The sequence below is a fragment of the Mirounga angustirostris genome, unplaced genomic scaffold, assembly GCF_029215605.1.
Source record: "Mirounga angustirostris isolate CCGP_5_RB_7025 unplaced genomic scaffold, mMirAng1.0.hap1 SCAF_10, whole genome shotgun sequence".
NCBI lineage: Eukaryota > Metazoa > Chordata > Mammalia > Carnivora > Phocidae > Mirounga > Mirounga angustirostris.
This window is the reverse complement of record NW_026991718.1, coordinates 126,364,027-126,391,277: the sequence shown is the minus strand read 5'-3', so window position 1 is coordinate 126,391,277 and position 27,251 is coordinate 126,364,027. Positions and strand designations below refer to the sequence as shown.

General features: G+C 45.7%; 1 protein-coding gene across 2 annotated transcripts in view; it reads right to left on the bottom strand.

Moving 5' to 3' along the window:
• Nucleotides 1-27,251, bottom strand: part of ARFGEF2 (ADP ribosylation factor guanine nucleotide exchange factor 2) — a 96,246-nt gene that overhangs the window by 61,607 nt on the left and 7,388 nt on the right. For both annotated transcript variants that reach the window (XM_045885916.3, XM_045885917.3), the window contains exons 2-7: nucleotides 20,941-20,971; nucleotides 20,198-20,321; nucleotides 12,696-12,842; nucleotides 11,585-11,764; nucleotides 10,898-11,132; nucleotides 1,082-1,150 (exon numbers count right to left, since the gene is read on the bottom strand). In XM_045885916.3, coding sequence (XP_045741872.1) covers nucleotides 1,082-1,150; nucleotides 10,898-11,132; nucleotides 11,585-11,764; nucleotides 12,696-12,842; nucleotides 20,198-20,321; nucleotides 20,941-20,971 — 786 coding nt within the window. The remainder of the gene's footprint in view (nucleotides 1-1,081; nucleotides 1,151-10,897; nucleotides 11,133-11,584; nucleotides 11,765-12,695; nucleotides 12,843-20,197; nucleotides 20,322-20,940; nucleotides 20,972-27,251) is intronic.

The following is a 27,251-nucleotide window of genomic DNA, read 5'->3' as shown; positions in this document are numbered from 1 at the left end:
TGACCCATCCTAAGAAATACATTTTAAGGGGTGCCTGGGTGGCTCAGTCGTTAAGCGTCTGCCTTCGGCTCGGGTCATGATCCCAGGGTCCTGGGATCGAGCCCCGCATCAGGATCCCTGCTCCGCGGGAAGCCTGCTTCTCCCTCTCCCACTCCCCCTGCTTGTGTTCTCTCTCGCGCTGTCTCTCTCTGTCAAATAAATAAATAAAATCTTTAAAAAAAAAAATAAACATTTTAAAAATCATGACCCCTGGGGCGCCTTGGTGGCTCAGTTGGTTAAGTGTCTGCCTTTGGCTCAGGTCATGATCCCAGGGTCCTGGGATCGAATACTCACATTGGGCTCCCTGCTCAGCAGGGAGTTTGCTTCTCCTTCTCCCTCTGCCCCTACCCTTGCTTGTGCTCTCTCTCTCTCTCTCTCAAATAAATAAATAAATAAAATCTTAAAAAAAAAAGAAATGCTGATTGTAACCCCCTGCTAAATTAATGATTTCTTGACCCATTAATGGTTTACTGACACTGGAGTCAAGTGTACAACACACAGCCGTTTACCTAAGATTTGGGGCAAAAACAAAGAAAAAACTCTCTCCAATGGTCATTCTGAGCTCTACAAGTTTAATTCCACTGAAACGACACCATAAAACAGAGGGAACTATGAATGAAGTCTAACAAAACGAGCCAATCTTCCCTGCGCCTCTGAACCCGCTAACGTGAGGACTGTCGCCGTGACCCATCAGTGGCTGGCCACCGACACGCAGCAGCACCAGGCACCACCTCAGGACACACGGCCACTCCTGCAAAAAGCTGGATCTATCTGGGAGTTGCCTCTGTCTTCCACGTGGAGCACCCCATTGTAGCATCGTCAGACTGTGCTTGAACCCAGCCCCAATGAGAATAAAATTAATCACTAAAAAGATACTTCTTTTTTAGATATTTAGAAATATCTTTTTTGGATATTTCTGAATTCCACATGAAAGACGGGCAGATACAAGCAGACTCAGTTTCCATGACTTCACTGGGGGTGGGCACTCCACCACTAAAATTATCTGGCCAAGGACTTTTTTAGAGCAGCGAGGAGGTCTTACCTTTAACAGCACATGTGACCACATCTTCTAAGATCTCCTTCACCACCTCCTGGGCTCCGTCATCAGTCCCTACACACACCCAAAGACACAAACACGAACATGTGGGTATTTCCCAGGAAAGCAAAGGAAGGGGGAGAAGGAGGTCACATCCAGGAGGCAAACAGGGCAAACAAGTCCTCTCCAAAGCCAAATCTGATAATGCCAAAAGAAAACGAGTCCTGTGCAATCTGGAAACTCTGAGGCAGCATCTGCTAGGACTTTGAGTTTCCCTCTGTGGATCCCTCTTCCTTCCTAAAGCCCTCTCCACCACCCCCGAGGTGGAGGCAGGAGCTGGATTTTACTCAGCTACGCTTCTCAGCAGAACAAAAGATGAGGCTTTCTCTTGTGCCTTCACCTCAGGCACCCCAGAGCCTTGGGAAGTGACACACCTCCTGCTGCTTCGCTTCCTCCACACTCAGAACAACCCAGAGCTCAGCATGACACTTCTAATGCGGTAGCTGAGGATTTACTGCATTTTAAATCGAATTGTTCTGTCAACTGTTAACTGCTTAAGTGGAAGAGCTTCGGCACCAGTTGTTTCGGGAGAACGAGTCAACAGTCCTGGACTAGACTTTAAGGAGTAAACATGCGTGATTTCTCAAACATCACATTGACCAAAAAGGCCACCACATTAAACAGAACCAAAATAAGCCTTCAAATTCTTCCCAAATGAGGCCTTTCAATCAAGCCCCTATTTTTATGAGTTCTGTGTTTAATCCACAAGGTCCTGGAGAGCAGTACAAAGTATTTTCATTTCCACTGAGCAGCTGACCCACCCAAACTATTTATTTGCCCCCCAAGCTTCTGAAGTACGACTGACAAGTAAAACCACAATAACTATTTAGATGGGTAAGTCAATCTCTGTGGAAAACGTGGATGTTGCATGCTTTTCTTAGAGGGCGAAAAAGAACTCGAACGGAAGTTAGGAAAGCCGGCGGCCACGGTTACAATCTCCTTGCACCCATGTCTTTGTCTGAACAACGTGGTTTAGACTAGATGGGTGTGTGAGCACACTTCAGGTGCTCTCAGGCCACCTTTGTCACGTTTGCCGTTCTCACCATCATGAGTATCAGTACGTCACACATGCACAGTTACCAGTGCTCTTCACGCGGCCTCACCTCAGGCAAGAACATTCCCAAGACCGCAGGCTTCATGCGCCAATTTTCCGAATGTATGTTAAAATCAATGTGTAACTATTAAACACCGTTTACCAACGAGCCGCCTAAACCCATCTCATCTACATGTGACAAGGTATTTCCAAGTTCCTTTCCAGGTCCAACATTCTCCAATGCCACAATTTAATACAATGATGACGACACCGGCTAGTCTCTACCGTACATTCCAACCCCTGAGAAATACCAGCATGCTGAATGCGTGTCATAGGGTGAGCTGCGGGAGATGGATCAGAGGTTGGAGGTGGAGGCTGCCGAGTATACCTGATCTGCAGGTAGGCGCTCTTTAGCCTGTGCACTGCTTCCACCCCCCCCCCCCCCAGTTTTACTGAGGTATAATCGACAATTAAGACTTGTATATACTTGGGCACAACTCGATGATTTGATGTATGTATACACTGTGAAACGGTCACTGCAATCAAGCTAATTAACACTCTGTCACCTTACACGGTTACCGTTTATCTTCCTTTCTTGCGTGTGGTGAGAACACGTAAGATCTACACTTGGCAAATTTCAAGCATACAGCACAGGACTGTTAAGTACGGTCACACTGCTACACATTGCATCCCTAGAACTCCACACTCTGTACCCCCGACCGGTATCTCCCCATTTCTCTAACCACCCTTCTACATTGTGTCAACAAATCTGACTCCTCTAGACACCTCATATACATGGAATCATGCAGTATTTGTCCTTTTAGGACTGGCTTCTTTCACTTAGCATAAGGCCCTCCAGGTCCATCCATGTTGTTACAAATGGCAGGATTTCCTTCTTTTTTTTTTTTTTAAGGCCGAATAATATTTCAGTGTGTGCGTTATCCATTCATCTTTTGACATTCACATTATTTCCACATCTTAGCCACTGTGAATAATGCTGAACAGGGGAGTGCAGACGATCTCGTCAAGATCCTGATTACATTCTCTTAGAAATAAGACTACTCGATCATAAAGTAGTTCTATTTTTAATTTTCTGAGGAACCTCCATACTGATTTCCCTATCGGCTGTACCAATTTACATTCCTGGAACAGGGCACAAGGGCTCCCTTCTCTCCACATGCTCCCTAGCGCTTGTCTTTCATCTTTCCGATAACAGTCATTTTGACAGGGGTGAGGGGATATCTCATTGTGGTTTTGATTTGCATTCCCCTGATGATTAGTGAAACCTTTTTAAGTATTTGTTGGCCATTTGTATGTCTTCTTTTGAGAATTGTCTATTCAGGTCCTTTGTCCATTTTTTAATGGGTTATTTGTTTTTTCCTACTGATTTGTAGAAGTTACTTGTATATTTTGGATACTTACCCCTTATCAAATATATGGTTTGCAAATATTTTCTCCCATTCCACGGGATGCATTTAAACTCTGTTGATTGTTTCACTGGTTGTGCTTATAGACTGGTTTTTTTTTTAATTTGAATTAGCTGCGAACACTTAAAAAATTGGGAGATGTGTCATAAAAATTCAGATCTAGTTTCTATCAAGAAAAAGATTATCCGGCTACACCAGGCCACAGTGGCTGGAACCAGGAGCAGCTGCCCCCTTTAGCCAGGGCGTGAACTCTACAGATGTCCTGGTGCCTCGGTCCTTGCCACTGAGGACAGGTGTCATTACAGTGAGCACAAAAGCGACAAAGGTCTGTCAAGAGTGGGGAAAATAGGACACTGACAGGGTTGGGTGTCTGAAAGACATCAGAGAGAAAATACTCCCTTGTGGAAGTGACTTCAACACAGTGAGGAAGAGTGAAGGCTCCGGAGCCAGTGTGTCTGGTTCAGGTCCCTGCTCTGCCACTTCTCAATGTGGGGACTTACGTCACGTCACCTCTCCAAGCCTCAGTTCCCTCCGTAGTGAACAAGGATGATTTCAACAGCACTTACGTCATGGGGCTTTGTGAGAATTCAATAAAATAATACCCAGAGAGCATTTAAAATGGTGCTTGAAGAGTGAGGACTCAAGTGTTAATTTTTCTTTGGCCCGTAGAGTATGATTGTGCTAAGACATTCATGATGCCCTCATGAGAGAGGCCCTCTTATGTCTTTTTTTTTTTAAGTTAAATTCAATTAGCCAACATATAGTACATCATTAGTTTTTGACATAATGTTCAATGATTCGTTAGTTGCATATAACACCCAGTGCTCATCACATCACATGCCTTTTTAAAAGATTTATTTTAGAGAGAGAGATAGAGCACATGCATGAGTGGGGGGGTGGGGAGGGCCAGAGGGAGAGGAGAGAGAGAGAAGCAAACTCCCCAACGAGCGCAGAGCCTGACGTAGGGCTTGATCCCAGGACTCCGAGGTCATGAGCTGAGCCGAAATCAAGAGTTGGCCCCTTATCCAACTTAGCCACCCAGGCACCCCAAGGCCTTCTCATTTCTGCCACTTGCCTGGCTCTGGAGACTAAGTCCATATTGAAGTTTCCCAACTAGGGGCACCTGGGTGGTTCAGTCAGTTAAGCATCTCTTGATTTCGGCTCAGGTCGTGAGACTGAGCCCCACGTTGGACTCCACGCTGGACATGAAGTCTGCTTGAGATTCTCTCTCTCCCTCTGCCCACCACACCCCCCACTCACTCTGTCAAAAAAAATAACAAAAAACCAGACAAGAAATTGCCCACTAACCACACAGAAGGCAGTTTCAGTTATTTAAAGCCATCACTATTTTTCATTCTAAAGAGAAAAAAAAATGTCCATTTCTCCAGGGATCTTCCTTTTCCCTCTCTGGAGTTTTCGCATTTCAACAGCACCAGGACCATCATTTTTTGGAGGAGTAACAGTGTTTAACTCATGTTCCTTGACAGGCTGGATCCATAATAGCACCTGTGCAAAATCAAAATATTCTCAGGCCAGGAAGGGGTGGGAGAGTGAGGAAGCCCTAATTCCAAAAGAAGAGGGAGCTGCGGCTGAAGAGCCCCTAAAGAGGCCCAGATGAAGCATGACTCCCCACAGTACCCCTGCCCTGCTTCCCTTGTTGACATGTCAGCCTGGGGTAGGTCTCAGAAGAGGTCTTCCTGAATGATATAATAACCACTAAGAAGTCTGCTATATTTAAGTTTCAAGCATGCTGTCAAAATGTTAGAAAACCAAACCAAACCAAATCCTTGCAAGGTTCAGAATATGCTGATTCCCTAGGATGTCCAGCAGTCACCACCTGGCCATTACTGATTGGCTATGTCACAAACTCTGTCCCTAAGCAAAATAAGAGGGTCACCTTGCATATGTTCAGATAAAAGAAACCCCTGCTGCCATTCCCTTCCTAGCCAGCAGGAGAACCACCCCTGTGGTGGGTATTGCCAATTACTGACTCATACCCTGAGTCCTTACAGAGCTCTAATTTTGTTTGGGAAGGGGCTGTTCCTGTATTTCCTGGCCATCCCAGCAAAAAGGGTGGCCAGGTGACCAAGTTCTAGCCAATGAGGGGTAAAGCATAAATTACTGGGGATTACATGGGCTTCCGGGAAGGCTCCTTAGGAAGGGGCATGACTCAGCTGGGAGTCCGTGAGTCCCAACCTCTCCCTCCTTCCTGCAGAAGGACATGATAGCATCTGGAACCATGAGGTAACCTGGAGGATGCAAGTTACATGCTAAGAATAATGGGGAAAAAATTTAAGGAATCTGAGACACACCCTCCCACAACCCTGTTTTCTGTCCAGTGAAGCGGGGACCATGGGGGATGGGGTAGATGGAGTAAGATGCATTCACTCATTCATTCCATCAACAAATTGAGTGCCTGCATGTTTGGCACTGTTCCAGGCATGTGGACTACACCACTGTTTTTTTTTTTTTTTTTTTAAAGATTTTATTTATTTATTCATGAGAGCTAGAGAGAGAGAGAGGCAGAGGCAGAGGGAGAAGCAGGCTCCCCGCGGAGCAGGGAGCCCGATGCGGGACTCGATCCCAGGACCCTGGGATCATGACCTGAGCTGAAGGCAGACGCTTAACTGACTGAGCCACCCAGGCGTCCCTACATCACTGTTTAAAACAAAGATCCTTATCCTCACAGTGCTTACATTCTAGCTGGGATAATAACTGTGTTATGCTGCACACTACAGAACTAGGGAAAAAACAGCAGGAGGAGGCAGATGTGGAACTGGGGGGAACAAATGTGAACACACGGTGACAATAAAATGTGGCATGCCTGTTTCCTAGAAACTGGGTTTGGTTGTGTCCAATGTCCAAGCACTTGGTAATATGCAAGAGTACTAAAGGGAAAAAAAATCAGGGAACAGAGCTGTTTGCTGTCACATTCCAGCCACACGCCAAAACGGTTCCTCGACGGAAGAAACACTTAGGCAACCTACTGTTGCAAAGTAAATGTCCAACAAGCAGCTAACACAGAGGTCGTAAAACCCTGAGCTGGAGCCGTCCAGCAAGGCAGGCTGTGTCAGAAAGGAGGGAGTCCTGGGGGTACATTTTGTTATTTTTATGAAGTGTTGTCTGAGACAATTTTTGTTTTGTCCATAAAAAATACTGAAATTCCTAAAGCAGAGGATCTTGGATTGCTAACATGGAAAACAGGCTCCCTTTATTCTATGCACTGTTCGCACTGTTCCCACCACCTTCACATCTGATTACCATCTTAACTATTCGCTCTTTCTCTTTAACTCATTTTTTTAAGCGGAAACTTATTTGAAAGCTAGTAACACAAAAGCAAACACACAGGTCCAAGTGCCAGACACTGCTCTCATGTAATTCTTACAAACCTGTAGGATAAGTACTAGCTGTGGCCTCATTTTACAGATGAGGACTCTGAGGCTCAGAGGGGTTAAAGATTTCACTCAAGGTCACAGAGCTACTACACCGTAGAGTCATGATCTGAAACCAGGCTGTCCAATCAGAATCTCCATATTGGGGGCACCTGAGTGGCTCAGTCGTTAAGCGTCTGCCTTCGGCTCAGGTCATGATCCCAGGGTCCTGGGATCGAGCCCCGCATCGGGCTCCCTGCTCTGCGGGAGGCCTGCTTCTCCCTCTCCCACTCCCCCTGCTTGTGTTCCCTCTCTCGCTGTGTCTCTCTCTGTCAAATAGATAAATAAAATCTTAAAAAAAAAAAAAAAGAATAAAAAAAGAAAGAATCTCCATATTGGCTGAAGGAGGATGACTTTGCTCTATTTTAGAATACTTAAGAATTGCGTTTTTTTTCTCTTAAAGAATGAGATCCAAGAAGAAAAAATGAGCTAAGAAATCCTTAAACACACAGGTATTTGTGTACCTACAATACTCATTATCTATATGAATGTAAAAACGCTAATGTCTCATGCATGTTGGGAGTCAAAATCTTAAAAATGATCTTAAAAAAAAAAAAGAAAATGGAAGTGACAGTTTCTGGGCACAGGATTTCTTTTGGGTGTAATTAAAATGTTCTAAAATTGACTATGGTGATGACTGCACAACTCTGTGAATGTACTAAAAATAATTGAATTGTACATTTTAAAAAAGCTGAATTTATGGTACACAAATTTTATCTCAATAAAGCTGTTTTTTTTAAAAAACTGACAAGAATAGCCAGGCAATGAGGAGGAGTGTGAATGGACAAATGGGGTGGGGTCCTCTAGGGAAGACTGCTGGCTGTGCCCCCAAACTCATATAAGCTAGAATGTTTCAGGCTCAAAAATCTATTTTGTAAGTTTACACAGAGCAATTTAATCCATGTCTTGGACAGGCTTGATAAGACTTATGAACTGACTGTTGATTTATCAACTTAGGATGAAAAACTAGTAAAGGGAAAAGAGATGCTCAAGTCTGTTGGTGAACCGTCTCCATCTACGCAAATTTCACTGGGAGGCAAATGATCCCAGGAAGGCCGTGGGGAGGGTTCTCAGTAAATTAAATAGGAAAACGTAGGGGTGCCTGGGTGGTGCAGTCGGTTAAGTGTCTGCCTCTTGATTTTGGCTGAGGTCATGACCTCAGGGTCCTGGGATCAAACCCCATCTAGGGTTCTGTACTCAGCGCAGAGTCTGCTTGGGACTCTCTCCCTCTGCCCCTCCCACTCTTGCACTGTCTCTAAAATAGATGAATACCTCTTAAAAAAATAAAAATAAAAGTAAATAAATAGGAAAATGTATGTCGAGTGCCCAGTTAGCGAGCACGGTGCCCGGCACAGTGACTGGCCAGTGAGGGGTGGCTTCAGGACGTGATGACTACAGGACGGACCCCACAGAAGGGCAGGGTGTGTCCCCTCCGTCACAGAGGCACTGGAGCCCAGGCCTCTCAGTGGGTCTCGACAGCCTGGATTCCAGCCCAGGGCACCGTCTCCCTGCGTGGACATCTCCGCCACCTGTCTCTTGGGTTATCCTTTCTCCTTGGCTTCCAAGGCTGCTCAATCCCTTCTTCTGAAGAACCGTCCTTTCTTTAGAGCCACATCTTGAGAACCTGAAGCCACTCACTCTTTTTAAGGGTAACAGCACACTTCCGTTCCAACCCACTATTTGCGGGTTTGCTATTTGATTGTTATAGGCAGTCTGATTCCCATATTCCTGGGAGAAGCCGTGCGGCAGGGGGTGGGGGGCACCAAGTACTGGCAACAAAACCCACAGCAATATACTAAGTGCAAATCACTCTTTGTTTTACAGCAGAATTTTAAGTTACTGTGTTTTTGCAAAACCATCTTTTAGAAGTCAAGCTTTTTTTCCCCCATTCATTCAAAAAAAATGTATTTACTGAGTGTCTGCCATGAATGCTGGGCACCATGCCAGTGTTGGGGATATAGTGGTGAACAGAGTGGTCCAGATCTCAGCCTGGTAATAAGTAAACATAAACTCTTCAGTGATCTCAGGTAGTGATAAGCGCTATGAAAAAAATAAAAGAGGCTGATAGGGCAGAAATGTGGGAGCTGCAGAGAGGGTGATCAGTATGAACTGAGAGACCTGAAGATAAATTGGGGGGACAGGAAGTGCAAAGGCACCAACAGCAAGCATGGCACTCCCAAGGCACACTGTGCAGTCAATACGGGGGAAAGAGGTGTAAGAGGGGATGGAGAGGCGGGCAGGGGCCAGGTCACACACTGCCTCGGAAGCTGTGGGGCAGGGCGGGCACAGATTTCACTCTGAATGGGATCCCACGGGAAATTACAAAAGGGGTTTAAGCAGAGGGGGGCTGTGATCTAATTCATGCTTTTAAGAGATCACTTTGGCTGCCACGTAGGAAATGGGCTGTAGGGGAAACACTCTGATGCAGCTATAGAGATCTGCGTTTTTATCTGTACAGTTATGCTTACTACATACCAAGTGTTTAAATATTAATATTTATTGACTGACCACGGCCTGATTAAGGGTTACAGTAAAAACCTGGCCCTGAGAGTTTAGGAAAGCAAAGATGGCGAAAGATCTAGAGGGTGGGCCAGGAGTTTCTGAGCACCTCCCCTGAGACACAGGACCGCAGGACTGAGACAGCAACTCTGTGCTCACCCGGAGACCCGTACCATTCTTGGTGGCAACTTTCTCTTTTGTCCTTTCCTTGAGTAAACGGATACAGAAAAACCTTCCAGCAACAGCACTTGGTCTGTTCCTGTGTATGCCACGCACGCTGATAAATAATAGAAGAACAAAAGCTGCTCACACACGTGTCCTCTCACAGAACATACTACCAACGCCAACTGTTGTCAATAAGGGGACGGGGCGCCTGGGTGGCTCAGTCGTTAAGCGTCTGCCTTCGGCTCAGGTCATGATCCCAGGGTCCTGGGATCGAGCCCCGCATCGGGCTCCCTGCTCGGCGGGAAGCCTGCTTCTCCCTCTCCCACTCCCCCTGCTTGTGTTCCCTCTCTCGCTGTGTCTCTTTCTATCAAATAAATAAAATCTTTAAAAAAAAAAAAAGGGGGGGGACAGAAGAGATGAGATGAAGTATAAAGAGGGGTCAGGTATTTCATACAGACCAAGCAGCTAGAGTGAAGAACTGCACAAAAATCACTTGGGAAGGTACACTCCTGAAAAAAATATGAATTTGAGAACTGATTCATACAACCTGCCCAGGGAAACATGCAAACATTCTGAAATAATCTTACGATAACCCAATCCACCATTTCTTACCTAATGTTAATTTAAGACTATAATCAGGTGTAGGATGTCTCTTTCATTTAAAAAATCAAGTAAAAACATGTAATGTACTGCATCACCGGAGAAGAAAACAAAGCTGTCTGTCTGTCTATCTGTATGTCCGCCCACCCTCCCACCTTCTTTGCTCCTTCCAGAGATGTCTCTGAGTAGCCACTAGCTGCCAGGCTCTGAGCAAGGTGCAGAGATCCCGTGTATACGTGACAGAGGGGGTCCCCTTGTCCTCCTCAGGGAAGAGAAGACAGACACTGAGTGACTAACTATCCAAACAATTAACTACTGAGCGATAAACCCCCAAACTGAAGCCACTGCACTGAAGCTGACATCAAGAAGCAGTAGCTTGCTGCATTCCAGGGACTACTGAGAGAAAACCACACAGCTGACACCGGACAACAGACATCACGCTTCGGTGGCTGTGCTCCTCAAGAGATGAGCAACAGGGAAGGGGAAGGCCCAGAAATACAAGCTGCTATCAGAGGTTTCCTGCAGATGTTACCAGACCCCTTCAACTGCCCCTCAGCCATAGATGGGTCCCTCGCACGGCGGGAAAGGAACAGTGCCCAGGGTGTACCTGACAGCGATGGGCCTCTTTCTCTGGGTGCATCTCCATTCTCTGAGCTCATTTTTCCGGAACCACTCCTGGCATGTTCACCGTTGGTTAAATCTGTCTTTTCAGGAGTCGTTGGTTTGCTCTGTGCCTGGCTCTGCTTCAAATGACTGAACTTTGGGGACACTGTTGCAGCTTGGATCACAGGGGACTGGGGTTTTGACGGGATTGGTCTTTCCAATTCTCTGGCCTCCTGCAACTATAAGGCAACAAAAAAGGGATTTAATCTAAATGCTCCCAGCACTGGGGTGCTTGGCTAGCTCAGTCGGTGGAGCCTGTGAATCTTGATGTCAGGGTTGTGGGTTCAAGTCCCATGTTGGGTGTAGAGATAACTTAAAAATAATAAAACCTTAAAAAAGAAACACACAAAAAAACCTGGTCCCAGCATTTTGAGAAGGACCAGAAAATACACCAGCCTGAAGGATAACATTTTAAACAGAAGAATAACATTTTAAAAAGGAGATAAATTCTCTTGACAAACTCAAAGCAAATTCCAAATGCTGATTCCAAAACCCAAGCTAGACTCTCTCTCTGCTTTTTAAAGCAAGAACAAAAACAGAATTCAGAGGAAGAAGGGATGCACTTTAAAATGAAACCGTTCACACATCGGATGTGCCGCGCCCCCAGCAGCTGATGACTGTCACCACTCACCACTTGGTTTTCCATGCGCGTGAAAATGACGTTCAGCATCTGAGTGAGGGTAGCCTTGGCAGTGGTTTGATTGATGAGATTTTTGCTGGCCAAATAGATATTGTAACATGTCCTGACTGTCTGCAGGATAGTGCCCTCATGAATTTCAATGTGTGGGGATGTCACCGCCGTCAGAAGAGCCTAAAACAAAAATCCACAACCTTCACCTTCACAAACATCCACCTGCCTCCCATCCTCCCACAGCCAAACTCTTCTACAGGGTTTGGCTTTGTTTTGGTTTGGTTTTGTCAATTTTAAGAAGATGGCTCTGCAAACCAAAACTCCCTACTGCTCTGAGCTTAAAGATAATTATTAACTCTATAAAATCCAAATTATTTGCTGTAATTAAGTTGTGGTGAAGAGGGCTATCAGTATACTTTTTTAAAAGCCAAAACACAGGCAGTTCTCTCAGGAGGGAAACCGCTCCAACTCGATCTCACCTATATTAGTCACAAAGTACACAGGTTTTGATAGGCAGTCAGTGTTCCAGTTCCCTGGAGGGTTTTCAAGAGAGCTTCAGGAGCAGCTAACATGGAGTCATCCGCACAAAGCTAACACAGTCAGGACTTATGATCTGGAACGCTGGCTACACCCATCCTGATCCTGTCCTCTCGACAAGCAGACGGTACTACCACACGCCAAACCACTTCTGGCAGCAGAAATGGAACAGGGAAAGGGCAATGGAATGGGAGGTGGAGGGCGGGGCAGGACAACAGGACAGGGGCAGATTGGTGTAAGATTATCCGGGACCCACTGAGAAATGGCAGACTGGAAATCCAGAATTTCAAGGAGGAAGGCCAGAGGATTTCAAGCTGAGTCAACTGACAAGCAATTTACACTGTTATTAGTGGAACTGTTTACTTTGAAAACACACCTGGTTCCACTTTTCCTGTCTGAGTCTGTGCTAATAAATTCTGACACTTAACAGAAGATCTAAGCGATGCTTACACTCTTCTGTTCCAGCTCAGCACCACCTGAGACAACTAACACATGGCGAATTAGAAATCCAAATTCCCAGGGGAGACTAGCTTGCTTATTTAAAAATCCAGACCAGGCAAACAAACAGAACTACCTTAATTATTTGTAACTGAACTCCTTCATCCGTCTGAGGGCCCTGAAAACAGTTGCAAATGGTTTCAACAATGCGGTCGATGAGCCGCTTCCCCGGGGCTCCGCTGTCGGGGGCGTTGCCGGTGATGTGCCCATATGCGATGAGTTTCTAAACACAGAAAGAACAGAGATGACAAGTTTCTGCCTGGCCAGGGCTGAGGCTGCCCACGGCGGCAAAAGACAGGCAGTAAGCTTGACCTTAACTTCCGGCTCCCACAGATCCCTCTGCTCCCCTGGGGCATGGCAGGCACAGCCGCCCTATGGGTGCAGTGTTCACCCTGTCTCCCATGGCAGAAAAGCCCCAGGATGGTGAAAGCTGTCCAAGGGAATAGGCGAGGTGTAGAACGGTCGCCGGTACACAACCACTAGTGTGAAAAGCTGATGGACCAAAAGCTACACACAATGGAGTCAGGGGTTGCCCAGAGCTGGGGGCGGGGGGGGGGGGGGGGCCGTTAGAGGGAAACGGGGAATGACTGCTGATGAACCCAGATAAAGATGGTCTACAATTAGATTGTGGGGATGGTTGCACAGCTCTGCCAATGTACAAAAATCACTGAATTGCACACTTTCAATGGGTGACTTGTATGCATGTGAATTATTTCACGAGCTGTTAAAAACCATATATATGTTTTTCTTTTTAAAAGGCAAGATACATAAGAAACAACCGATAATGTGTTTGGCTGGAGGGGGAACTCAAGTCCACACCTACATTACCTAACGTGTGTCAACCCAGTGGCCGAAGAAGTGGGGGGCTGCCTGGACCACGGCCTCTCGGTCAGGCTACTGACTGGCTTGGACACGGGCTGCCTTTGAGAGGCCTGTGCCCCCTCACTTAGGACCTGGATTTCACTGCAGAGAATCTGAAAGCTGGAAAGGAAGGCAAAGGCCAGGGGCAGGATGATTTCCAAGCCTGGCTGAGACTCAGAATCACCTGAGGGGGCCCATTACAAATGCAGATTCCCAGTCCTCAACGCAGACCTAGTGAATCAGAACTTCTGGGGGAGAACCTGGTAACCAGTGTTTTTCTCCAAGCTGTCCAGGTTATTTTGAAGGTTGACCAGATAAAAGAATCACTCATCTGACACAACCCCTCCCTCTAGGATATGTGAATTCTAAGGCATACTCTGCTTCCACTGACTTAAAAGACTTCTTAAAATGCTGTCCTTTTTGGTTCCTAATTTGTCATTTCCTTGCCTCTACATGCACAGAGTGACACAAGGACCTGAGGTTATCTACTGTGCCGCCACCACTGTGCTAGGAAAACCTGCCACTTTGCAGAGGCCCGACTCCATTTCTCAACAGCTTTTCCCCCATCATTAGCCGTGGAAGCACTGCCATCCGGTAAGCTGAACAAAACGGGTGAAGAGAGAGTGGCTGAGAGTAGAACATGATCCTGCCAGATCGTGTGACTGAATGAGTAGGAGAGGCCTGCACACCCTCTGCTGATCAAGTCCAACCACAGAAGTCACCAGACAGGGGCAGGGGGTGGGAGCAGGAGTGGGGAAGGTGCAGAGGGTGGGGGCGGCGCTGAAATGTGTTTCTGAAAAACAGCTCAAGATGCCCTTTACCTCAAACCCCTCCCTGCTGCTAGACACGCAGGCTTCCGAAGTGGGCAGCACTGGCTGCCTGGTAAGTGAACTTTGGTTTTTGACATTGCTTATGCCTTACCCCTAATGGATGCCTAAGCCCATCTGGAGCACCAGATTATGAGTGGGATGGTTCTGAACTCTTAAAATGTGAATGCTGAGAAGTAGGCCCCATAGAACCCAGCAATGATGCAACAAAGCAAGGATGGAGGTGAACCACTGCTGAATTCAAATATGGAAAAGGATTGGAAGGATCCTCTCTCCTCTACAGGCTCCTGAGAGAGCACATTCCCCTTCAAGTTGAACAGGGTTTTATTTATTTAATTTATTATTATTTTTTAAAGATTTATTTATTTGACAGAGAGACACAGCGAGAGAGGGAACACAAGCAGGGGGAGTGGGAGAGGGAGAAGCAGGCTTCCCATGGAGCAGGGAGCCCGACGCGGGGCTCGATCCCAGGACCCTGGGATCATGACCTGAGCCAAAGGCAGACGCTTAACTGACTGAGCCACCCAGGCGCCCCAAGTTGAACAGGGTTTTAAAGTATGGCTTCACTCCCGTGTCTGTGCAGTGACACAGGGCCAGAAGAAAGCAGAGTTCCTGCATCCTTGGGGATTTCTAGTTTTGCCCTCTTACCCCTCCTTGGGCCAGATATTGTCCTGGGCACTGGAGGCACAACAGGGAGTAAGACGGTCCTTCTTCCCCTGGAGTTTATATTCTCCAGGGCAGGGGCAGACCAAAGCCAAAAGTCCTGGCTAGGATCTCCAGGGCCCTGTCTGATTTGTAGACATCTTAAAAAGAACAAGTTGCAGTGATAATGCATAGCATTATCTCATTTTTGGAAAATAAAAACTATGTGACTATGTGTGTATTTTTGTAAATGCACAGAAAAAAGCCCGGAAACATAGCAGAGGTCCAGCAGCATGAGTGAGCTTGGCAACCTCACTTAAGGAAAGTGCTTTGCACAATGAGTGGGGTGGAAAGTTACTGGATTAACATGATGTGGTACATTTCTAAAGGCTCCCTCCAGTTCCTGCATGGCGAACAGGCTGGAGGGCCACAGGAGTAGAAGCAGGGGACCAGTGAGGAGGCTACCGCAGCTGTCCAGGAGGGAGATGCTGGTGGCTTGGACTCTGGGAGGGTGACACAGATGGAGGGTAGAAATTCCTGCTTTATTTCTTGTTGATGCAATGAGATGGGAAGAGGGCAGAGGAGGGAGGCCTTTGGGCAGCTGACTCATTGACCCTTGTGTCCAAGGAGGCTGCCTGCACAGGGATGTTCACTGTTACTCTATTTGTCAATGCCCCTCTATAGGAGAAGAGATAAATGATGGCATAAAATATCATACATCAGTCAAAAGGATGCACATAGCCACATAGCTAGATCTTAAAAACACTGTGGAAAGTAAAAAGCAAGCTGGAGAATACCTAAAACTTACATAACATTATATGTCAACAATACTTCAATAATAAAAACTTTTTAAAAATTATTTTAAAGAAAAGTATTAAATACATAACGATAAAGAAGAGTGCAGATATGGAAGAAATTGTGAGGGTGAAACAGGATTGACTTGTGTTTGAAAAACACTGAGTCCTCATCATATCTGGTCCTCATCATCACCTACAAAGGCAAATGACACTATTGTTTTTCTATGTCTGAGGATCCCGGACTCTGGAAAGGTTAAAGAACCTGTTCCAGGTGTCTTAGTGACATGTTAAGCCAGTATATAAATGCTAAGCTATCTGTGACCCAAGTCTGTGCTTTCTAGCCTTGACTTATTTTCCTTATTTACGGACAAAAAGTTTTATTAAGTTGGGTCATATGAAGTTCCTGAAACCTGTTTTTCACTCCATGAGAATGACAATTTCATGTGGTTCAACCTGAAACATTATTAAAATGAGAAACTCCACATATCCAACTAACATTCTAAAGATGCAAATAAATTAGGGAAACTTGTCAAATTCATAAAATAAAAATCTACCACCCATAGGCAAGAAAAAAAATGAACAAGAAAGGAAAAAAGTACACGACCTGTACAGGGTTGGGGCTAGTGGTCTAAGGGACTTCAGCCTTATCTGTAAAGTTCTAAAAAAAAAAAAAAATTTTAACAGAGAATGTAGTCATGTACAACTTTTATAATTACGAATGGATGTTAAAATGTGCTTTAAAAATCCGAAGTTTTCTAGAAATGAGAACTAAAACATAATGCTTGTGGTATGAACGAAGGACAGCTGAGACCAGTGGTTTCCTACAGCCCTCACTGGGACATAGAAAGAAAATATTACAACTCTATTCCTATTTTTTTTTTATCTTTTTGAAAGTTCTATTTGTGTATGTTTTATAATATGTGTAATGGAGTAACAGTAGTACATGTGCATAATCTTGCCATTAAAGAAATAGGAATATATTAGAAGGATATTTAAAAAAAAAAAAAATCTGGTTGCTGACATATGCCCAGGGAACCTTGGAAATCACGCACTGAGTAAGGCAAGACTGAGCCTAATGCCCCTCCCCTGGCAGGGAGGGGAAGTGTGCAGCAGACCAGGTGCTGAAGGGAAGGAATAAAGGGAAGGAATAAGGAATAAAATAAAGGAATAAATTACCTTTTGGTAGAAGTGAGCAGCAGCAGCAGAACTCTCTAGATTTCTGTCAGTGGACAGAGGGAACTCTAAGCTAACTGTGCTCAGGACAAACCAAACCCATAAGCACCTTTGCCATCCCATCACCTCTCTAAGCTCAGAGAAGGATGCCTTTAAATGCCCAGGGCAGAATGTGGGTATGTCTGCAGCTGGCTTCAATTCTGCTCAAACCAACCTTTGCCCTTAGACACTGGCCTTCCATTTCCAAGACGGAAGTCATCTCCCACGCTGGGAAAAGCCAGTCTAGCAGGCTTTGCAAGGACAACCCCGAAGAGTGAATGAAATTTTTCATTCAGTATTCCAGGGAGCACTGGGTCACTTTCTAATGTCGTAAAAAGGACGACACAGCTTGCATTTTGTAAAATGACCAAAGAAATTCGAGTATACCTACTAAATCACAGAGAACTTCCAGTCTTAAAAAAAAAAAGAGCTAACCATATGTCGTAGGCCTGAAGACACTTTTACATTTATAGTTCAAGTCAGGACAGTGGGCTGAAGCAGAGCAGGATGTCAATGTTTCCGTTCCAGAGTTCCAGAAACAGATTATTTCCAGGAAAATATAGAACATAAAATACAAACTGCATTATTTTTAATCAAAGGGCCAGAACCACAGGGTAACAGTTAAGAGTGGTGGTCAGCAGCATCCTTTTTCTGTAAAGAACCAAATTTTTAGGCTTTATGGTCTCTGTTCCATCAACTCAGCTGTAGTAGTGGGAAAGCAGCTAGAGATCAGAAACAATGGGCACAGCTGTTGGGCATAGCTGTTGCTATGGACTAAATGTTTGTGTCCCCCTGTTCCTATGTTGAAGCCCTACTCCCAGTGAGATGGTATTAGGAGGTAGGGCCTTTGGGAGGTGATTAGGTTTAGATAAGATCATGAAGGTGGGGTCCTCATGATGGGATCAGTGCCCTAGAAGAAGAGACCAGCGATCTAGTGTGCTCTCTCTGCCATGTGAGGACACAGCTGACAACTCAGCCATCTACAAACCAGGAAGAGGGCTCTTACCAGGAACTGAATCAGCTGGCACCCTGATCTTGCCCTCCCCAGCCTCCAGAACTGAGGGAAATAAATATCTCTTGCTTAAGCCACCCAGTCTGTGGTATTCTGTTGTATGAGCCTGACTAGATTAAGACAGCTATGTTCCAATAAAACTTTATTTATAAAAGCAGGTGGCAGGCCAGATCTGGCTTACAATTTTAGTTTAACGACCCCTGGTTAAGAATTCAGACGGGGTGGGGAGAGGTCTAGATACCCCATTCCACCACTTCCTGGGCAGGGGGAGCTCTGCAGGGCTGGTCACTTTATTCTCTCAACCTCCATTTCCTCAATTCCAAAATGAGGATGAGAGTTAAGTAACCAGAGTGTTGCTGGGAAGATTAAACACAATGCTGCAGACAGAGCACTGAGCACAGGGCCCAGCACAGGCCAAGTACTCAATAGCCACTGTTCTTAGTACATCGGTAATGTTAACTATCAGCACCAGCTTCAGAACTAGACCGTAACATGAGAAGAAAACAACTAAAATTAACTTATGCCAAATTTCCTCAGAAAATTTCACAGCAACAAATATTTTAGGATGGAAGGAGGACTTGGGCCTGCCATTTAAGAATTCTTGGCTCATTATATGTTTCACATAGGACAATCTGTACAGAATTATATTGAATGAGAAAATAGCTTTTCATTTGGAAGAACTGCTTCTGCGAAGAAACTGTCATCAACTTTCAAGTACAGATATATCAAAGAAGCGAGATTAATAGAGTAAATATTAGACTGGAGATGCCAAAAACGTGGCATGCCCACTGCCACTTGGCAGCCCGTGCCTCAGCAGACATCACCAACTGATCACTGTACTTTCTCAAGAAATCCAGATGAAGCTTCAGATAGCTTTTCAACACAGCTTCTGAGCAATCATAATATAAAACCTATTCACTATGCCTGTTCTAGAAAGTACTGATAAATTGTGGACCTCTGAATATAATTTTTTAATTTATCAAGCTTTTTCCATTGATGTGCAGGTTGCCTGCTGGGGTTAAGGATAAAAGTGAGGTAACCAGAAACCTCAGGAGTAGATCTTAAAAAAAAAAAAAAAAAAACCAAGAATGCTGGACCAGGAATTTAAGAGACCCATATTGTAGCCCTGTTTCTGTCTTTCATACTTGCATATTACTGGACAAGTTATCTTAACTTCTTTATTCCTGTTTCCTCATCAATCAAAGGTGATTTATAACAAGGTCACTGTGGCTCTCATATAGTCAATCCTTATCATTCCCAGATCCTATATTTGCAAATGTACCCAACTCAACTACAATTTATCTGTAAGCCCCAAATCAATACTTGTGGCACTTTTGCAGTCATGTGTGGACACACGCAGAGCAGTGAAAAAAATCAAATCACTTGATGCATACGTTCTCAGCTGAGGTCAAACAAGGAGACGCTCTGTCTTCTCATTTCAGCTCTTACACTGTAAGCATTATCTTTTCTGTGGCCTATTTCATGCCACATTTTTTGCTTTTTTTTGTCCATTTTGTTGTTTTTGCCATTTAAAATGGTCCCTAAGCACCGTGCTGAAGTGCTGTCTACTGTTGCTAGTAGAGCAAGAAGGCAATGATGTGCCTTACGGAGAAATTACTTGTTAGGTGAGCTTTGTTCAGGCATGTGTTACAGTGCTGTGACCATGAGTGCAATGTTAATGAATCAATAAGATATATTAAATAAGGCGTCTTTAAACAGAAAAACACAAAGAACAAAGTTACATATTGCTTTATGTATTGACCAGTTGATGAACGTGTTTACACCAGAGGCTCACAGGCACCTTATCCTGTATTTCTTATGGGAACAATGATTCAGGATTTGCTTATTCCACATTCACAGTGTCTTTATAGAATATTACCACAAATGATGAATAGTGATATCTATTTCTCTACTTGATATTCTGAATTTTAATGCCATCAAGAAAGAGGTGGCATAAAAATACTGCATGTGCCCACGTGTACCCACATTTCCAACTAATCCTAAAGGTTTCACTTAGAAAAACATACGTTAAGGGAGTACAACAAAGTATTTCCAGGCAAACACATTCTTGTTCTGGCTAAGGAGGTCAGACCCCTTACCCTTCCCTCCCTCCAAGAACATGCTGGATTGCTCCTTCCTCCATCACCCTGGAAGCACAGTTCCCCTAAAAGGACCAGCGATGGCTTGGAGGAAACCCTCTTTACCCCAGCAAGTTTCAGCGTGGTACCTGCAAGCAGTCGAGGGATGTGCTGACCACCCGGGGGGACTTGGACTGGCAAGCTAGCTCAAACGGAAGGAAATACTTGTCAGCTTCAATGAAGTTTGCCTTTGGTGGTGCGGCAGCGCCAAGCCTAGAGAAAAAGCAGGAGAGGGCCAGAGAGGGGAGGTGAAAACACAGAAAGTTTGCTTTTCCTACGCATCACTCTAACTTCCCATCCCACTTGCAATCATTTAATTCGAAGTGCCTGCAAACTGCATCTGCAGGGCGAGACAATTAAAAACGGAAACACATGCATTAGGACAAAAGACCAAAGTGCCACAGGCAGAAGGGAAGTTCTCTGATTAGGGAGCTATGTTGACAGCGTCCTGGCATCAGCCATGTTCTGAAATGTGACCAACTGGCTTTTTAACTATGAAGACGAGGAGCAGCCACTTCTGGGGCAAGCTGTCCTCCTGCCCAAGGAAGCACGACATACAGGCCAAGGGCTTTGCCTCATCTGTCAAGAAAAGGTACAGCAGCATTAACTTGATCTACTCTACCCTTTCCTGCAAATGTGCAGTTATTGAGTTGGTAACCTGTTAACCTAGCATCTGTTCAAACACATACGGAGTCCTGCCATGTGTCCGACACTGCTAGGAGAGTGTGTGCCACCTGGGAGCTAAGGAATACGAGAAAACACGCACAGGAGGGGGTTCCCATGGCTACTACCTCTCCCTTAATACTGTATTCCAGCAAAGAGAAGAGCTTACCTCTGCTTTTCTATCTCTGTTTTAATTTCATCTGGTGGGGAAGAAAGAAAGCCATGTTAGGAGCATGCAATATTTATATAAAAGGAAACTTTACTAAAAGATATTTGGAAAATATTAAAAAGAATGTTTATGAGCTTTTAAAGAACGAAATGCTGACATGAAATTATTAAAAGTGACTATAATAACAATAATAGCTAACACAGACATGGAGGTTATTTTGTGCTAGGCAATGCTCTAAGTACTTCACATACTTTCATTTACTTAATCCTCAAAACAATCCTATGAGGTAGGTGGTATTTATCTCCATCTTATTTAGAGCAGGACTTCTCAACCAAGACACTACTGACAATGTGACACCGGGGAACAGGTAATCCATGGGGCTGTCCTGTGCACTGTAGAATGTTTAGCAACATCCCTGGCTTCTACCAACTGGATGCTAGGAGCAACCTCCTGCACTCTGGAGAACCAAAAATGTCTCCAGACATTGCCGAGTGTCCCCTGGGGCAAAACTGCCCCAGTTGAGAATCACTGATTTAGATGAGAAGCCACGGCACAGAAAGGTTAGGTAACTTGCCTCCTGTGACGTATCAGGAACTGGGGAACCAGAATTTGAATCTAGGCATTTTGGCCCCATAGTCCAATGTTCTAGCTATTTCCCCATTCTGCAAAATGTATGTTAATGACAGCTACCACAATATTATGGTCATGTAATAATATTTCAACTGTCTAAAAATACGTATAGAAGACTGGCAACAAATAGAACAAAAAGCTGTGTTAGTAGAATGACTATTTTTTCTTTTTTTTCACATTTTCTATGATAAGCATATATATTTTTACAATTTTTTTTAATTGTGGTAAACACACCTAAAAATTTACCATCTTAACCATTTTAAAATGTACAGCTCAGTATATTGACTACACTCATATTGTTGTGCTAAGGCATATATAATTTTTATGAATAAAAATTTTTACCATGGAGGTTATAACAACTACCCAGTGAAGTTTACAGAAATAAGGTGTCATTATTCACAAATCACAACCTCAAAGAGATAATCTTATTTCCAGGAGAACAGCTTCTGTGCCCTTGAAACAACAGAACACTCCACCTAGACATGGAGAGAATTCTCCCCCAGCCCCTCAGTCAGATGTATTCTTGCATGCTACGCTCCGCAGGCTCAACATATTATCAAAGCAGGCCACTGAAATAAGTCTGCACCGAATGCCATGTATTTAGATAATCTCCAAAAGGGCAGCCTTTTTACAATCTGTTGAGAACCAGTGGTTTGGATATGGCATTAGTTACCCCAGCAACACAGTTCTGGTAATTACAAATTTCCTTTGCTTGGAGAACTCCTTCTAGACTGAGCTAGGAAGTGAAAACTGAACAACTAGACTCACTAGAGGTGGCAATTTCTAACCTTCAAGCCAACCTTCCAATGTCCTCTTACTACACAAATAAGAAAATGGGTGAGAAACACCCAGATGATTAATATCAAGTATTTTGCTCACAGACCATAAGGGCTGTGACACACAGGGTCTGTTAAAGAGAGCTCTGTGGCATGGTTCCTTCCCTTTAGGGACAAGAATCCACTATGGAAGTAGCTGTGGCTTCCTCTAGTAGAGGCCCCCAGGCTGTGGGAATGGCCCAGGAGGCTGGGAGCCAAGCTTGCAGAAATCTATATCCAGAATATCAAGGCTCTGCTCAGTGCTTAAGATCATGCCACTCTGGGGCGCCTGGGTGGCTCAGTTGGTTGAGCGACTGCCTTTGGCTCGGGTCGTGATCCTGGAGTCCCGGGATCGAGTCCCGGATCGGGCTTTCTGCTCAGCAGGGAGTCTGCTTCTCCCTCTGACCCTCCCCCCTCTCATGCGCTATCTCATTCTCTCTCTCAAATAAATAAAATCTTTAAAAAAAAAAAAAAGATCATGGCACTCTGTGCCCCTCCAAAGGGGCACTGCTGTTCAAACTTGAAAGAAAGTAACGTTTCCTTCCAACCATGGTTACTTTGTTAGAGTTTAGATGTTCAATGTACCTGAAGCAATTAGGCCTTCACTAGAGTCTGTGCTGGCCTCTGAGCTCCAAAATTATCTGTTTTGGAATGTCACCGGTGCTAACTCACCAATGGCTAAGGCAGGGTCTGACCTACAGCAGGTGGCCAACAAGTGACAGTTCTCTTGCTCTTTTCTTATTTATTTATTTATTTATTAATTATTATTATTTTCTTAAGATTTTATTTATTTATTTTTTGAGAGAGAGAGAATGAGAGACAGAGAGCAGGAGAGGGAGGAGGGTCGGAGGGAGAAGCAGACTCCCCGCCGAGCAGGGAGCCCAATGCAGGACTCAATCCCGGGACTCCAGGATCATGACCTGAGCCGAAGGCAGTCGCTTAACCAACTGAGCCACCCAGGCGCCCCTCTTGCTCTTTTCTTAAAACAAGAGCCAGCAATAGTGCAAAATCTCTAGTGCCATGGGTGGAACCAAGCAGAGCCAAGGGGAAAAAGAAAACGAAGGGTAGGTGCCCATTCAGTCCTCACCACAACCCAGGAAGGCCAGAGCACTCTTCTCCCATAACTGTTACACAGCTGAGGAATCTGGCACACATGTGAAGCCACGTGCCCACCATCACAGCCACCAGGTGCTACTGGGTAGTCAGGATTCATAACTCAGGCTGTCTGCTCCAGAGCGATACTCCAGAACCCCTCAACGATGAGACAGAGGAGGAAGATGGGTGAAGGAAGAGGAGCATATGGAAGGGCATGCCTGCTCTGGTTTATTGCTTCACATTTTAATAGGCATTGCTTTCCCAACAGCCACTTGGGCAATTAGCAGTCATAAAGGAGCAGGCTGGAAAGCTGGGAGACCTGAGGTGAGGCGGCTTCAGTTGAAAAGCAGCACTATCTTCCTAGGAAGTCCTTTCTGGGCATCGCTGCTATCTATGAACCCCAAGGGTCAGATTCCCCCATTCATCAGTGACTTTGGCATTGACCGCTGCTCTACTCCCAAGCTGAGTCCAACAGCCACTTTCACCAACCTCAATATGCCATCACTGGTCAATTGGCCCAAAGTCCCCCAACGTCCCTGCAAACCCTCAACTCTCCCCCCCACATGTGACCTGCCACACACCTGCCCCCTATACAAACCAAGGCTGCCCTCAATTCCTTCAACTTCCCCTCCGAGGACCTCCTCCCCGCCTCCCCCCGCCCTGCTCCAAGCCAGGCTCCGTGGCTGGTCACACTTGGAATCTTGTCCCTATGTAGAAGTGTGGCACTTCCAGCTCCTTCCTGTTTCATCCCCTCAATCTCCTTTCCTTCCAGATGTCCTACTCAACTGCTCTCAGAAGGGCCCTTCTTTGGCCTGTCAGATCTTGATGAGTCCAACATGTCAGCTCTCCCCATTCTTCAGTTTCCAGGATGGGTCCCATTAGCAGGACTATTATCAGAATGATAGGCAATCAATAGCCATGACTCTCTCTGACCTTCAGTCTTTAATTTCTGGCAGAATTCCAAACTTGGATTACACTACCATCTCCTTTTGACCTGTCTCCACCTAACAACCAGACCTCTGACAACAGGGCAAATTGGTAGGGCTACAGAGCCATAATCACCAACCACAAATGGAACCCTAAATCTCGCCAGGTGAGCCCACTCCTCTATTGTCCAGACGACTGCATGTTTCTCTGCTCTCCTCAAATACCCCACCTCCCCTCCTAACCAGCACCCCTCCTCTTTTTTTTTTTTTAAGATCTTATTTATTTATTTGAGACAGAGAGAATGAGAGAGAGAGAGCACATGAGAGGGGGGAGGGTCAGAGGGAGAAGCAGGCTCCCCGCCGAGCAGGGAGCCCGATGTGGGACTTGATCCAGGGACTCCAGGATCATGACCTGAGCCGAAGGCAGTCGCCCAACCAACCAAGCCACCCAGGCACCCAGCACCCCTCCTCTTTACTCACAACCCATGCTCCTGGCATCTCTTCTCTCATTTAGAGATTAGAAACTGCCACAAGAAGACTTCGGCAACTTACCATTAGAGAACCTACAAACTGACCCACTTCTGGACTCAGCCTCCACTCTCTCCTGCCAGAAGACAGGGTCCAATCCCTCCACCTCTGTAGTCTCCCATCCCTATCTGCCTCTTGGGAATTTCATGCTCTCCGTTCCATCTAGAATCTGATCACTTTTCACCATGCTGGGCCACCAGCACCACCATCCACGATGCTCCAGCTCTCATCCTTCCTCCCACCCCATATCTTTCTTCACACAGCAGCCAGAAGGACTCCCTTCAAATGTAAATGAGATTACATCTGCTCAAAACAGATTATCCATAACCCTTATAATATAAATCAGATTACATCTGCTCCTTTGCTCAAAACTTTCCACTGGCTTCCCATCTCACACTGAATAAAATCCAAAACCTTGACCCTGGCCTCCAAGCCTCTGTAAGATCTGGCCCTGGGCCATCCCTCTGATCTCACCTTCTACCACCCTGCCCCCCAGCCTGCTTGTTGCATGTTCCAGTTTCAGGGACTTTGCAATTGCTATTCCTGCTGCCTGGAATGCCCTCCCTCCCTTCCTTCAGTGCACTGTTCAAATGTCACCTTCCCTCACCACCCAAAACTGCCATCTCTGCCTCCCCCCCTTGTAATTCTTTTTTTTATTATTATTTATTTATTTGAGAGAGAGAGAGAGAGAGAGAGAGAGAAACAGCATGAGAGGGGATAGGGTCAGAGGGAGAAGCAGGCTCCCCGCTGAGCCGGGAGCCCGATGTGGGACTCGATCCCAGGACTCTGCGATCATGACCTGAGCCAAAGGCAGTCGCTTAACCAACTGAGCCACCCAGGCGCCCCGCCCCCCCCACCCTTGTAATTCTGTATCTCCTCACCTGCTTTACTTTTTCACTTTCCTCTGGTTTATTTTTCCAATCTCTCTTCACAGTATTTACTGCCCTTGACATATTATTTATCAGTTCATTTGTTATCTGTCTTCCCCAAGGGAATATAAACTATGACAGCAGAGACTTCTGTCTGTTCTGTTCATTGCTGAATTTCCAGCACCTAGGAATTCCTAGGCGGAGAGCAGGCACTCAATATTTGTTGAATGAATAAGCTGTCCTTTCTCTTTCCTGCATTATTTAACCTCTCACTCACTTGGCTCCCTTCCCAAGTTTCAACCTTTAAAGAAAGAAAAGGTAAGACAAAAAACCTTCTGTGATCCCCATCTCCTCCTCCTTCCCTTTACACTAGAGCCAAACTTTGGCAAAGAGCTGTCCATGCTCACTGCCTATTTCTTCACCTCCCACGCAGGCCTTAGCCCACTCTGGTCTGGTTTTCACCTTCACCACACCCCCAAAACAGCTCAAGTTAAGGTCACCAATGACCCCCATGTCTCTCAATCGGATGGACATTTTGCTACTCTCCATCTAACTTGACCTCCCTGCAGCATTTGACCTTACTGGCCTCTCTGACCTTGAGATGGTCCCTACTTCTGCCACCACAGGCACGCATTCTCACAGGTCCTCGGTTTCTTGCCCCAAGTCCTCCCTACTGCCCTTGCAGACTCCACCTCCCGCCCAGACAGGCAGGCAGGGGTTCCTCCAGCCCAGGCAGACCTCCTCTGCCTCTCCTCTGTCCACTCTCTCCCTAAGCCACCTCATCCTCAGTTGCCACTGAGGCTCTCCTGACTCCCAAATCACGATTTCCAGCCCAGGCCTGCCTCATGAACAGCAGGTTGTACCTCCATCCACTGACGACTCCACTTGTCCGACTGGATGCTCAAAGGCAGGGGAGCCTCAGCACATCAAGTCCCAACTCAGATCAACCTCCTGCCCCCTACCTCTCCCCAAATGGTCTTCCCACACTCCCACCTTACAGAATGGCACCACCATCCATCCAGCTGGGTGAGTACCAGTCTTCTTCTTTATCCAATGTTCTTATCCCACCCATCAACAGGTTTTGTCAGCTTCACCTTCTGAGCAAGTAAGGAATACATTCTCTTTGTCCGGCTTCTGTCATCACCACTGAAGTCCAGACACCAACATCTCTCACCTGGAATATGGTAACTGCCTCCTCATTGCCCCTGGGCCATCCCTCTGGTCTTTCTCTGAAATGTTCTGAACACAATGGCCCAAGTGATTGTTCCAAAATACAAACCTGGCCATCCTGTCGCCTTCTCCCTTGTTTGGAACTCTTCAGTGCTGTCTCGCTGCTTTTGGTCTGAAAATCAAACTCCTCACCATGACAACCTTGGGGTGGGCCCTGGTTTACCCCTCCCACCTTGTTCTCAAACACTCTCCCCTCTCATTTACCATGCTCCGACCAC